The sequence below is a fragment of the Tauraco erythrolophus genome, chromosome 4 (assembly GCF_009769465.1).
Source record: "Tauraco erythrolophus isolate bTauEry1 chromosome 4, bTauEry1.pri, whole genome shotgun sequence".
In the NCBI taxonomy this organism is placed as follows: domain Eukaryota; kingdom Metazoa; phylum Chordata; class Aves; order Musophagiformes; family Musophagidae; genus Tauraco; species Tauraco erythrolophus.
Window position 1 is genome coordinate 16,176,602 of NC_141468.1, and position 13,211 is coordinate 16,189,812.

A 13,211-nucleotide genomic window follows, 5' to 3' on the forward strand; every position below is an offset into this window, starting at 1 on the left:
CCATCTCCAGTCAAGTGTTGGTGGCCCAGCGTGGGCAGCCGCCTGCCCGGGAGGCCAGAGGGGCCAGCCCCCCACCTCCTCCCTCTCTTTCCTGTAGGTCCTGCCTGGCTCAGGTTCCTTTGTCCCTGTCTTAAATATGGCATTTGCAGAGGCTCTGACTGGCTCAGCCCTGGCCAGAGCAGAAGGGGGTGTCCCACCTGACCAGAGACTGGTTTGAACTCTTTTAGAGCCAGGGGAGCTTCTCGCAGCTACTTACTGGGGCCATCTCTGCAGCCCCTCCTGTGCCACCAAAACCCCACAACACAAACTTGGCACGCCCTGGAAGCTCGTAGCTGGGACACTCAGCTGGGGCACTTCAGGTCTGCTGCAAGTCATTAGGGCCCAGGGTATGGCTGGGTCACTGTACTGCAAGCCTTGTTTGCACGCTGAAGTGAGCTATATCCTTTCCGGGGTAGGGGAACATTGACTGTAGCCTGCTTTATGTGACAAGTAAAAATGAGAGATATGATTGCAGTGACAAGTAAAAATGAGAGCTATGGTGGGATGCAGTGTCCGAATGGCTTGTTGATGCTGGAAGAGCTGTATTTGGAGGATCCTCGTACCCACGTACACCTTACTGAGTTTTTACAGCAGTAGTGCTTCTGGCATTTACACTGGGGAGACTTCTGCAAAGCACGTCTAAGATCCCCATTAGTTACAGTATTATTTGAAAATATTGTGGAAAGTGGCCGTGACTAGAAGGACTCCTTTGCCTTAGCCTTTATAAGGTTTAACCAATGGAGCAGTTAAAACCAAAGGTTGCCAATAACTTGCATGGAAAACAACACTGTTAATGACAATGAGGAGACGAACCAGTAATTTGGAACAAAGGGAATGTTTCATCAGATATACATCACTGGGATGAGGCATAATCAACAGCAGTTATAAGGTCCCACACGACATCCTTGTCTCTAAACTGGAAAGACATGGATTTGACGGATGGATCACTCGGTGGATAAAAAATTGGCTGGATGGTCGCACACAAAGAGTTGTGGTCAACTGTTCAATGTCCAAGTGGAGACCAGTGACGAGCGGTGTTCCTCAGGGGTTAGTACTGGGGCCAGTGCTGTTTAACATCTTTGTTGGCAACGTGGACAGCGGGATTGAGTGCACCCTCACCAAGTTTGCTGACGACACCAAGCTGTGTGATGTGGTGGACACGCTGGAGGGAAGGGATGCCATCCAGAGGGACCTTGACAGGCTAGAGAGATGGGCCTGTGAGAACCTCATGAAGTTCAACAAGGCCAAGTGCAAGGTCATAGAATCATAGAATGGTTAGGGCTGGAAGGGACCTTCAAAGGTCATCTAGTCCAACCCCCCTGCAAGGAACAGGGATATCTCCAACTAGATCAGGTTGCTCAGGGCCTTGTCCAACCTGGCCTTGAACGTCTCCAGGGATGGAGCAAGGTCCAGGTCCTGCACGTGGGTCGGGGCAATCCCATGCACAAGTACAGGCTGGGCAGAGAATGGACTGAGAGCAGCCCTGAGGAAAAGGACTTGGGAGTGCTGGTGGACGAGAAGCTCAACATGAGCCGGCAATGTTCACTTGCAGCCTAGAAAGCCAACCGTATCCTGGGCTGCATCAAAAGAAGCGTGGCCAGCAGGTCAAGGGATGTGATTCTGCTCCTCTACTCTGCTCTCGTGAGACCTCACCTGGAATACTGCATTCAGCTCTGGAGTCCCCAACATAAGAAGGACATGCAGCTGCTGGAGCAAGTCCAGAGGAGGGCCACGAAGATGATCAGAGGGCTGGAGCACCTCTGCTATGAAGACAGGCTGAGAGAGTTGGGGCTGTTCAGCCTGGAGAAGAGAAGGCTCCGGTGTGATCTTATAGCAGCCTTCCAGTACTTAAAGGGGGCCTACAGGAAAGCTGGAGAGGGACTTTTTACAAGGGCAGGTAGTGCTAGGACAAGGGGTAATGGATTTAAACTGAAAGAGGTTAGATTTAGATTAGATCTAAGGAAGAAATTTTTCACTCCGAGGGTGGTGAGGCACTGGAACAGGTTGCCCAGAAAAGATGTGGATGCCCCATCCCTGGAAGTGTTCAAGGCCAGGTTGGATGAGGCTTTGAGAAACCTTATCTAGTGGAAGGTGGCCCTGCCCATGGCAGGGGGGGGTTGGAACTAAGTGATCTTTAGGTCCCTTCCAACCCTAACCATTCTATGATTCTGTGATTGCTGACCTTGTTCAGGAAAAAAACTCACAATTGTGACTAGCAGTTACACTCAGAGACGCTTTTGTAGCTTATAAAGCAATCACAAAAAGAATGTACACCACAAACAGAAGTGGAAATTAAAAACAACTCGAAAGTCAGTGTGGTTAAATAAGTTTGTCTGAACATAAGAGGAAACCTCAGAAGAATCAATCTTTAGTAAGTCAACAAAAAAGTCATCCAACAATAGCAGGTAAAATTCAAGCCACTTGACATAAGTTAAAAAAAAAAAAAATCAAGTACAATCTTACTATTTTGGTTATACATAGGCTTCAAATTACCATAGGAAAGTATCCTTAGAGGGACTCCAGACCCCTTTATTAAAAACGCCTAAGTGAAGCAAATACAGATTGAGATAACGTTTAAGAACTAAAGCGAGAATATTGTGAGATATCTACTCTTACAAGACAAGAGGGATAAGCTAATGCAGGTTATGACTCATACCACTTAATATCTCTGTGTTTTAGTTCAGCCACCATCTCTTATATGCGTATTGAAAAATAAGAGGACCAGAGGTTAGCAGTCAGTACTAAGAAAAACAAGGAGAGCACATGCAAGCACCTGATTCCTATGGAAGCTGCGCATTATCAGCAGAGATGCTGTAAGTGACCACGTCCACATTCATTGAAAAAACAAGGTCAAGTGTAAGCACTAAAACTGAATGTATTCTAAATTGCTCAGAGAAAATACAATTTTAAAAAAGGTAACACTTTACAGCAGATTTCTTTACCACCAAAAATTTCTGTGTTTTGCATCCAAGATTATCATTAAAAAGATAACAAAATGCTTTATGTTTAATGTTTACACATTTGTGAATAGTCAGCTGTACTACTTCACATACAGCTACAAGTTCTGTGTTCCTTAATGAAAAAAGAAAAACATTCACCTTTTCAAAAATGGAAGTTGCAATTATTCTGGAAGGGGTTACTTTCCATTAATTTAAAAATTGGCTGAATTTTACACAGTTGCAGTGTTCCTTTTACAGCAATGATGACTTGGGGTTTGTAACAGGACCGTGTGACTGCAAATCAAAACTTGGAAGATAATGAACCTAGATAGAGCGAAGATCACTTCTTAGGAGGAGTGCTCAGCCAGAAGTTTCCAAGGCTTTTCCACTGACAGAATTACAGGAAGCAAGAGAACACATTCACACTTCCACCACAAGATTTTAATTAAAAAAATAAATATATATATACATATGCGTGCTGCTGAAAAGAATATTTTGCAGTCATTAAGTACTAGTCAAAACCCAATAAGATACAGAGTGCTCATGTCTCTTCCTTGCATACCTCTAGCCTTCTAAATAAAGAACATAGAAGCTGTCAGAGCCTGGAATAAACTCACACTCGTGAAGTGCTTCAGAACTAAGTGCTCTCCTATACCTATGCAGACTAAAAGAAGTCATTCGAAGTGACAAATACTTAAAATTCAACATGTAAGGCATACAGAGTTAAAACGTATCTTTCAGGCTTCCTTGAAGCATGCAGAAAGAACTGAATTCTGAAACAGATCTCGTTTACAGTCTAGATTGCAAGTCAGCTCCTCCTATGGAGTAATTGCATGGCAGCTTATTATAGCTGGCAGCTTAATTACAAAACATTCCAAGCAACAGTAATATATTTCATTGGTAAAAGCCAAATAAGTTATTGTTACTTTAGTGAACAAGGTTCAGTCCTCATTTTGATAGCCTTTCCCTACTTGCAGCTCCTGCTCCATCCAACCCAGGCCTGGTATACACCAGTCACTGGTATCTTCCAACTGAACAACACAGCTCTGCTAAGCTGATCCTCCCAATACAGTTTCAAACTACATATACCCTGGAAGATTTTTTTGCCTGTGCAGAAATAAACAAACATGGGACAAACAGAGCACTGGTAATCAAAGTAAAAGAAAATGGAGAGGTGGTGTGTCAACATCACACAACTGAGGAACTGAAGGGCATGGACCCTTATGCTCAGGAAGTGCAATGAGTGAACAGAACCCTCGCTGTCAGAGAGGTGAGATTGTGGGGATTTCTTGCTATAAACACAAGAGTAAGACATCATGCAGCACAGTGAGCTTCGAGGAGCCTGCTGACATCCCCTCACTTGCAGCTTTCTAGCAACGATGACTTTGACTGCAGATGCTTCCCTTTTTCAGTAATACTGAGTCAAGCGCAGCAAACTTTACTATTAAAAATGTCATTGCTATACTGGAAGTTCACACAAAAAGGTTCCCCAGATAACACCACATTGATCAATCTCTTGAAAGTCTTACGATTCAAAGAACTAAAGAGACTGCTGTTATTTATCAGCAAGATGCACACACCCCATACCATATGCCCACACCCAGACGCTGAGGGGTTGGCATACAGCACCCAGCACACAGGGAATTATACTGATGAGGGATTTGGAGAAGCTTAAGAATATGCAACAGAGTTGTTATGGTTTAGCCTGGTTGTCCTGGTTTCGGCTGGGATAGAGCTAATTTTCTCTTTAGTAGTGGTATAGTACTATGTTTTTTAATTTAGTACGAGAACAATACTGATATCACACTGATGTTTTTAGTTGTTGCTAAGCAGTCAAGGACTTTCAGCTCCCCATGCACAAGAAGATGGGAGGAAGCATAGCCAGGACAGCTGGCCCAAATTGGCCAAAGGAATATTCCATAGTACCACATGACATATATAAATTAGGGAAGTTGGCTGGGTGAGGGGCACAATCAGTGCTCGGGAACAGGCTAGGCATTAGTCAGTGGGTGAGGAGCAATTGTATTGTCCATCATTTGTTTTGTATATTCTTTTATTATCATTATTAATATCATTATCGTTTTTCCTGTTCTATTAAACTGTCTTTATCTCAACTTACGAGGTTTTTTTTTTCCAATTCTCCTCCTCATCCCACTGCGGAGGGGGAATAAGCAGGTGGCTGTGTGGCGCTTGGTTTTGGTTGGGGTTAAACCACAACACCCAGCAGGCAGCTAAACACCATACAGTCATTTGCCCTCTCTCCTTGCAGTGGGAAGGAGGCAAGAATTGGGAATAAAAGGTAAAACCCATGGGTTGACACAAAGCCAGTTTAACAGGACAGAAAAAGAAGGGAAAATAATAATAATAATAATAATAATAATAATAATAATAATAATAATAATAATAATAATAATAATAATAATAATATAGTCACCACCTGCTGACTGATGCCCAGCCAGTCCCTGAGCAGCGGCTGCCATCCCTTGGCCAACTCCCCCCATATTATTATTCAGCATGATGTCATATGGTATGGAATACCCCTTTGGTCAGCTGGAGTCAGCTCTCCTGGCTGTGTCCCCTCCCAGCTTCTTGTGCACCCCCAGCCTACCTACTGGTGGGGTGGGGTGGGGTGAGGAGCAGAAAAGGCCTTGACTCTGTGTAAGCACTGCTCAGCAGTAACAAAAACATCCTTGCGTTATCCATACTATTCTCATCCTAGATCCAAAACACAGCACTATACCAGCTACCAGGAAGAAAATTAACTCTATCCCAACCAAAACCAGGACAAAAGTGCACAGGAAGAAAAAAAACCTAAGTGATGTAAAAGCATTTAACTTGCTATGAGGGTTAGAGATAAGCTGGACTATTTGAAACTTGGCCTCAAAATCCTGGAGCACTTGTACAATTCAGTAAGCCCCAGTTCATAATGAAAGCTCAGTACTGGGTCCAGTGTGTAGCAAGTCTCTGAAATTCACCCACTGGAAACTACTCCTACGTACAAATATCAAGTATATTAGAGATTAGCATGATACTCAGCTGTTTTTCAAAAATAGCTTTTAAGATTTTGAAACTGAACATTTGATAATCTTCTATGACTGAAGAGGAAATGCCCTATGATGCACACAAACAGAAAAACAGTTTAGAGGAAAGGGAGCCTGGATTAACCGTCAACAGACAAATCTTTGCCTACCAAATTACTTTGTTAAACCAGTAACCAATTTTCTCACCACTTCAAATTTCCAACTGTAGCAACAGAGAACCAGGACACTGGATCTAATGCTCACACTGATGAGTTGTGACAGATATGACCCTGAGATACCAGAACCTTTTACTCATGGAGAGCTGCCTAAGCTAGGGTTGTACAGTTTAGGACGGTCTGCACATTTTTTTTTCCAAGCTGTTTATTTCCACATGACTTTCGTCATCAACATTAGCTTGTATGGATTGGCATCTACTGCGATAGGATCACCAAGTAAGCTTCTGAACTGATACATGTATTTCCTCAGAGTCTGCGTGTTACATACAGTACTGCACACAAACAGATGCTACAACTGTGGATACAGCAGAAATATCTAAAAAAAACCCAAACCATCACACACGATCAATTCTCATTTTTGTTTGGTAACTCCTGTAAAAAGCTTGATGTTGCAAACTACCAGGTATTTTAGCGCAATTGTTACCGAAAGTGCTCTCACTAAGTGTGTTGCATTGATTAGGAAATGACAGTATCGTCCAGGGAGAAGATAAGTGATGTTTGCTCATATTACCTAACAAGATAAGAGAAGCTACTTGTTTAAGTACTGCTCGAAGACACTGGAGTTCCTAAGATTTGGAAAAAGTATACAGGAAGACAGACCTAATAAAACAAAGTAGACAATTTCAACTGGTTTTAATATAATACGAAACGCTCCTAGCTGCCACAGAAAATTTCATCCAAATTCAGTTTTAAACTGAAAAAAAACCTCAGGCCTTTACTTGACCTCTTTAAGATTTCTACCACTCCTGGAGTGTTACCAAATCATCCTTCCCATGAAACAGCACACAAAACAGAAGCAAACTGGTCACCTGTCATCTCAGTGCTCCTCACTACCACTAATCCTAGAGCAGATCCAGTGAATTTAGGAAAAGTAGTGTGCAAATTAGATTTAAAATAGATACAGTTTAACCCAGGCCTACAGTGTTTAATGTGATTAGCCTTAGGCATGAAAGAAAAGTGGATCTTCCATATTTGAATGTTTGATAACAAACACTTAAACGGTTCTTAAAGAGCACTGTAGCTAGATTAAGCCCTTAATGAAAGCAGTTTTCTGAGCCCTCAATTGGGACGCTCTGACTGAGCTGCTCTAAGATTTACTAGTGTCTTCCAGTCTTCCAACACACCTTCCCACAAACAGCAACAGTAAACGTTAGGAAGGTCTTTACAAAAAGAGCACCTTTATGTAACATCATATAATAATAATACCACTAGAGGAGCTGGGAAAGGTACAACAGCACAAGTCAGCAATGGGAGCACATACTGAGGCTTGTACTTTGGTAGTCAGCCAGTAACAAGACCTGGCCATAACATTGTTTTTTTTTTTCAACGCTTCTATCCAGAAGTACCCTCTCATCCCAAAACTCATCCGAGTGGTCAAATCTTTAAGAGCTATAATATAATAAGTGCTTTATAATGATAATCAGGACCATTACTATAGTGTTGTTTAGCACCAACACCCTCTTTGACATTGCAACACAGCTCCTGAAGGAAAAAAGTTAGTTTTTCAGTATAGGAGACGCAGGGCACATCTGTACAACCAGACTGGGGGAGTCACACACTGGCTCTGCCCAGCGTCCAGAAATTGTACGCTTACATTAATGCAACGCTGCGCAGAAGGAGGGCATGGGCCCGGGCATACTCACGTTGTGAGGCACGTCAAGTGCTCCCGGGTCAGAAATCACCAGATCGGAGGTCGGACAGTGCACCTGCGCTCAGCCATTGCTATCAAGCAACACTATTTTCAAGGAATTTCCAAGAACAGAGGACTGCGAAGTGTTATTCCCTACTCTGAACGAACACCTTGCCCAGCAAATTTGACACCGCAATGACGAGAAGCTAAGCAGAGGACTAGAAAACACGTATTTTGAGTCGGACGTTCCTCACAGCGCTCCGCATCACCACCAGATACAAAACCGCGGGCAGGCAGCCAGCCAGCGGCACGGTGTCGCCGCCCGAGTTGAGGGAAGCGGGAGAAATGAGATGCGGGAAAAAAAGAGCAACCGCTCTGCTCGGTTTTCACTCTCTGCCGAGGCAACATGTGCGCCCGCTGCCGTCTCCGGCGAGGGAGGGCGGGCGGGCGGGCAGCCCGGCGGGCCAGAGGATGCTCGGCGGCGGCAGGCGGCCCCCGCCTCCAGCGTGCCCGCCATGGCCACCCCTCGCGCCCTGCCCGCCCCGCTCTGCGCCCGCCGGGCGCCGCCGCCCACCCCTCCCGCTTTCACTTTCTCTTCTTCCCGGCCGCCGCCGGCGCGGCCCCGGCAGCGCGGCCCCGGGCACTCCGCGAGGGCGCGGGCTCGGCCGCCCTCTCCGAAGCACCGGGGCGGGGGGGGGAGGGGGGACACAGCCCCCGGCCAGGCCTCCACCGGCCTCGCTCGCGCCACCAGCGGTCCCCCCGCGCGCCGCCCCGAGGCCGTGCACTTTCCCTCACGCCTCGGGGGGGCCTCCCAGCCCCGGCCGGGCGGGCAGGGGAAGGCAGCCGGTGGCGGCGGGGATGGCCTGGCTCGGCGCCCCGCCGACAGAGTGCCCCGGCGCCAGGCCCGGCGGGGTCCGGTGTGGCGGCACCAGAGCGCCCGCAGAGGTGACCCCCTCTCTCCCGCCCGCCGTGCCTGCACCCACCTTGTAGGAGTCGGTGGCGAGGAGGATGTTGAACTCGGCCCCCGCCGCAGCGCACTCCATGTCGCCGAGCCTGAGGAGGCGCCGCCGCCAGCACGGACAGGACTGGGCTGCGCCGTCGCCGCCAGGCGTTCGGTGCGGGGGGGAGAGAGGAGAAAGGGGGAACGGGGATGGGGCGTGACAAGGGGATTACGGCCGGGGGGGGCGGAGACCTCGCGCGCCTTCCCGCGCCGCTGACTGGCTGCACGTCTCCGCTGCCGGAGGAGGGGCCATGAGGTCACTGCGCGCGGGGGGCGGAGCCAGGGCGCTGGGCAGGCTCTGATTGGCCCCGCCGCCCGGCCGGTGCAGGGGAAGGTCGGAGTCGGGGCAGAGCCCCGTGCTGCACGTTCTCTTTCATTGGATTCCGGGCGGAAGGCAGGGGGGGCGGGGCCGGCTCGGGACGTCACTGCACGGCCTGTGCGCGCTCTCTCGCCATTGGCCAGCAGCGCGGCGGCGGGGCGGGCGGGACGCTCGGCTGAGCGGGCTACGCCTCCGGCGGCGAGCGGGGAGGGGGCGGCCGGAGGGGGATGGAGCGGCGTGCGCATGCGCGGGGGGTGGGAGCGGGGGGGCCGATGCGGGTCCGGTTTCGATTCTCTGCGGCCCCCGCCTCCGGGCGGCGGTTACGGGAAAAGGCGGGCGGCGGCCTCAGCCCCTGCCGGCGGTTGGCCCTGGCCGGGCGTGCTCTCAGGTGCCATGCCCGGGGTCAGCTGCTCTGCCGGCAGCGGGGTGGCCGTGAGGGAGGGCCGGCTCCTCGCGCCCCGCCCTCCGCCCCGCTCCCTCAGGCTATGAGGAGCCGAGGCTCCGTGCTGCACCGAGCCGCGTCAGCCGCCGGCGGGGCTGTGGGAGCTGCATCGGGGGCGCGGTGCCGGTTGCAGCAGCGGTGGTGAGCAACCGCTGCAGTGAGGGCAGGGCTGGCTGCGAGGGGCGGCTGCCCGGCCGGTGTGCCCCGAGGGGTGAAGGGTCCCCTCTGGGGAGGACTGAGCCCGTGGGAGTGAGGTGGCGGAGAGGACAGGTCCCCCGGGAGGGACACAGGTAGCGCTAACAGCCTGCCAGCCGTCGCGCTCGGGCCAGGAGAGGGCAACTGCTGCACCTGTGGGTTATGCAACATCTCATCTTGGGTCAGGGCCTTCGGAGGTGTGTGAGGAGGAGGAGAAAGGAGACAGGCAGGTGGGCTGGGAGCCTTGAGGGAACTCTTGAGGAAAGAGATGGAGTCACAAAGTGGGTAACTTGGGGAAAGCAGAAAGCACGTGTGAGCACTTGGAAAAGAGCTGCGGTTGCCGTGTGGAGAATGATAGCCAAACAGCAGAGTGTAGGAGATGCTGCTGTGATCAGGCCTCCTGTTATCAAGATGCCAGGATTGGCGTATTTCCTGGGAAGGAACCGCCTGGCCTTCATCAAAATCTAGCATCAAAATCTCCATCTCTACCTCCACTGCTAGCATTCGGTACCTGCTGTTTTAATGGAAGAATATGATACTTCCTAGTCCTTGTTTAAGTAGATGTTGATCAGAAATGACATATAAAGATACATAACCCTTCCAAAAGCTTTCTCCTGTACTTATAATTGATTTCCTAGTATGTGCAAATACTTAAGGTTTTTGAGTCATATTTAGCTATTGTTTGAATTGTTCTGCGACAATAGAAAACACTCCTTTTGGAGCAAGTAGCGAATATGGTTTCTGGCACAATTATGGCTCATCCGTGATGGGAAGATGGTCCTGTTCTGTACTAATTGGATGTATGGAAAAATAACATTAAATATTGACAATGCTACTGATCAGTACTGCATTAAAAAAGCTGCTTAATTAGCCTTTTCTGTAAAACCATCAGTGAATTAACACTTAGATTGACATTTGATGATGTACAAATCCAATCCTAAAATGTTATAACAATAGCTGTTTATTAAGATGATTCAGAAAAGATGATTTTCACCGGTGAGATTTTCATAGACTGAATCTATAGCTTCTACAGATTCTAGAGAAATATGAATATCCAAGAAAATTGCAAAGAATGAGATTAGGAATGGGATCTACTGTTTATAAAAAAACAACAGGTAAACACTGGCAGCTACTAACAATAATCGAGCTATATGAAACTACTTTAATTAGTTTTCTCAGGAGGGAAGGGTTCCCATGGAGCAGGAAAAAGTCAGTAAAGCAATTGGAAACATTAAGAGAATATGTGTATCAGGAGTTTCCTGTACGCTTCCCTCTGCCATCTTGTCTGTGTGCTCTTTTTCAACAAAATCTGGGAGTGGCAATGATAATTGCTATTATTGCTATTATCTTCCATGAACTTGCAAATAAGTCATCTTAGATTTTCTGCTTGTTCAGTCCCATGGATACAAAGTTACCTTCCTACCCTTACTTCCCCATCACAGCGAAAAAAAAAATTGAAATTTCCATTTTCCTTCACAGGGCTCTCTGTAGCTCTTCCCCTTCTTACTGCTTTGTCTTGTTTGTTGCTGCGTAGCCAACCCGGTCGGCTCCATTCATTGGCAAAACTCACCTTTAAAGAGCTATTTACATGCTAGTCTAGAAAGTTGCTCTACCTTTTTCCACATCCTCTGTAAATATAAAATGATTTTTCTGAAGCTTTCTGGACTAGACTCCTTCTTAGCTCCTTCTGAGGATTCCTTTCGTGGAGTGTCCCATCAATGTTGCAACATGATTATGATAGTTTGAAATTATCTTCATATACAAACCTCCCTTGTTTTGTCCCAAACTTTCTTCTGTGATGTCATTTACATCAGAATTTCCCCCCTTATCACATTCTTTATCTGTGTGTCTTTCATGATGAAATTTCTCTGCTGCAAAGGACAAATCTTCAGTTTTGTTTGGAGAGCCTATTTTAATGCAAGACAGATTAGTAAAAAGAAAAAAATAAATTAATTTGATCGGATCAGTCTTTTATCTTAACTGTTGCAAGAAATTAGAAAAGTCAGAGAAATACTACAGGGCTTGTTTTTTTTTTTAAAAAAAATTACATTTCTTGCTACAGAATTCTGCTGATATATCTTCAAGCCTGCAATAGAATAAATAATGATGATTTGCTCAGACAGAATTTTTAATTGTCAGCATCTTCCTCCTCATCCTGCTGGCTCTTTCTTGTATCTTACGATGTGCCAGAACTTGAATAATGGTTTAATTTAGCTCATATGAACATATCTAAAGCTGTATCTGTAATGAAATATTGTAAAGTTAGGACACTTCAGAGTATTAATAGAAAATGATATTATGCTAAACAGGACTATATTAAATCACAGTTTGCCAGTGAAGAGAACATATTTTAAGTTTGGAAAAAATTAAATAGATCTCTTGCAGCAGTAGACGGTGGGAGTATAGTTACAATGGCAGAAGAGATATGATCCTAGGAACCTCAAGCACTCGATTCCTGTGCTGTATTTGTCATCTATTATCTGTGAAACTGACTGTGAACTGTTCATCTGGTTTATTGAGATCGAGATTTGTAATGTATGCGGGGCTTAATTTCTGTCTTCAAATGGAACTGCACCAAGAAATCGTGTTCTTCAGTTTAAATGCAAGTTCAGCTAAATTGTTTCTGATACGGTTTGGCCTACTGATAATGTCAGGGTTCTTCAATAATCATCTTCTAACGTTTTCCTTTGGCGTGTAAGAGATTTTTAAAGATACTAATTTTAGGTATTTTTAATAAACAAGGCTCTAATGGTAGCTTTAATAAATTCATATTATTCCAGGGACATGTTTTGTTCCCCAGAGATTTCTGGTAATAAATGATATTTTGCATAGTGAAAGTGTCCAGTCAGCATTTTACGTATATAAAGTCTGTATCGTAGCCTGCTGCTGTGTTTGGAGGAAAGGTATCCTGCAAATATGTCTTCAGGTTGATGTTTTAGGAGGTATACAAGGACAGTCAAATTAAGGTGGATATTACATTGTATCCCTTCTTCAATCAGTATTGCAAAAGTTGGTATGTATTTCGTCTATGCATGAGAGTCCCATCACAGTTACATAGAAGATCTATGTGACTGCAATTTCTGCACACACCATGGTAATGCAGAGAGTGTGAGTTTTTTTCCCCTAAAGAATTACTGGGGTTTTTTTGGTCATTAATTCTGAGCCAAAACCAATCCTCTGTGCTCCCTTTATCTTGGTGATAATTCCAAGGCATATTGACAGATTAAATGTCAACATTATCTCTTAATACTGTTATTTTTCTGTTCGAGTATGCTGGCAAAGAATAGAATTTTAGCTTGGATTCCTTTGTGCTTTAGGTTTGGTGCAACGAGCGCTCATGGTGAGCTTACAATGATTGGCAACAAGTCCCTGGGTGCCCGACAGCCAGGCT

The 13,211-nt window shown here is 46.3% G+C and overlaps 1 protein-coding gene across 2 annotated transcripts in view; it reads right to left on the reverse strand.

The window, feature by feature from the left end:
* The window catches only part of NAMPT (nicotinamide phosphoribosyltransferase), a 32,530-nt gene extending 23,608 nt beyond the window's left edge, over positions 1 to 8,922 (reverse strand). For both annotated transcript variants that reach the window (XM_086609882.1, XM_086609883.1), the window contains exon 1: positions 8,848 to 8,922. In XM_086609882.1, coding sequence (XP_086466008.1) covers positions 8,848 to 8,907 — 60 coding nt within the window. In that variant the 5' untranslated portion in view covers positions 8,908 to 8,922. The remainder of the gene's footprint in view (positions 1 to 8,847) is intronic.
* Positions 8,923 to 13,211: the final 4,289 nt, after the last annotated feature.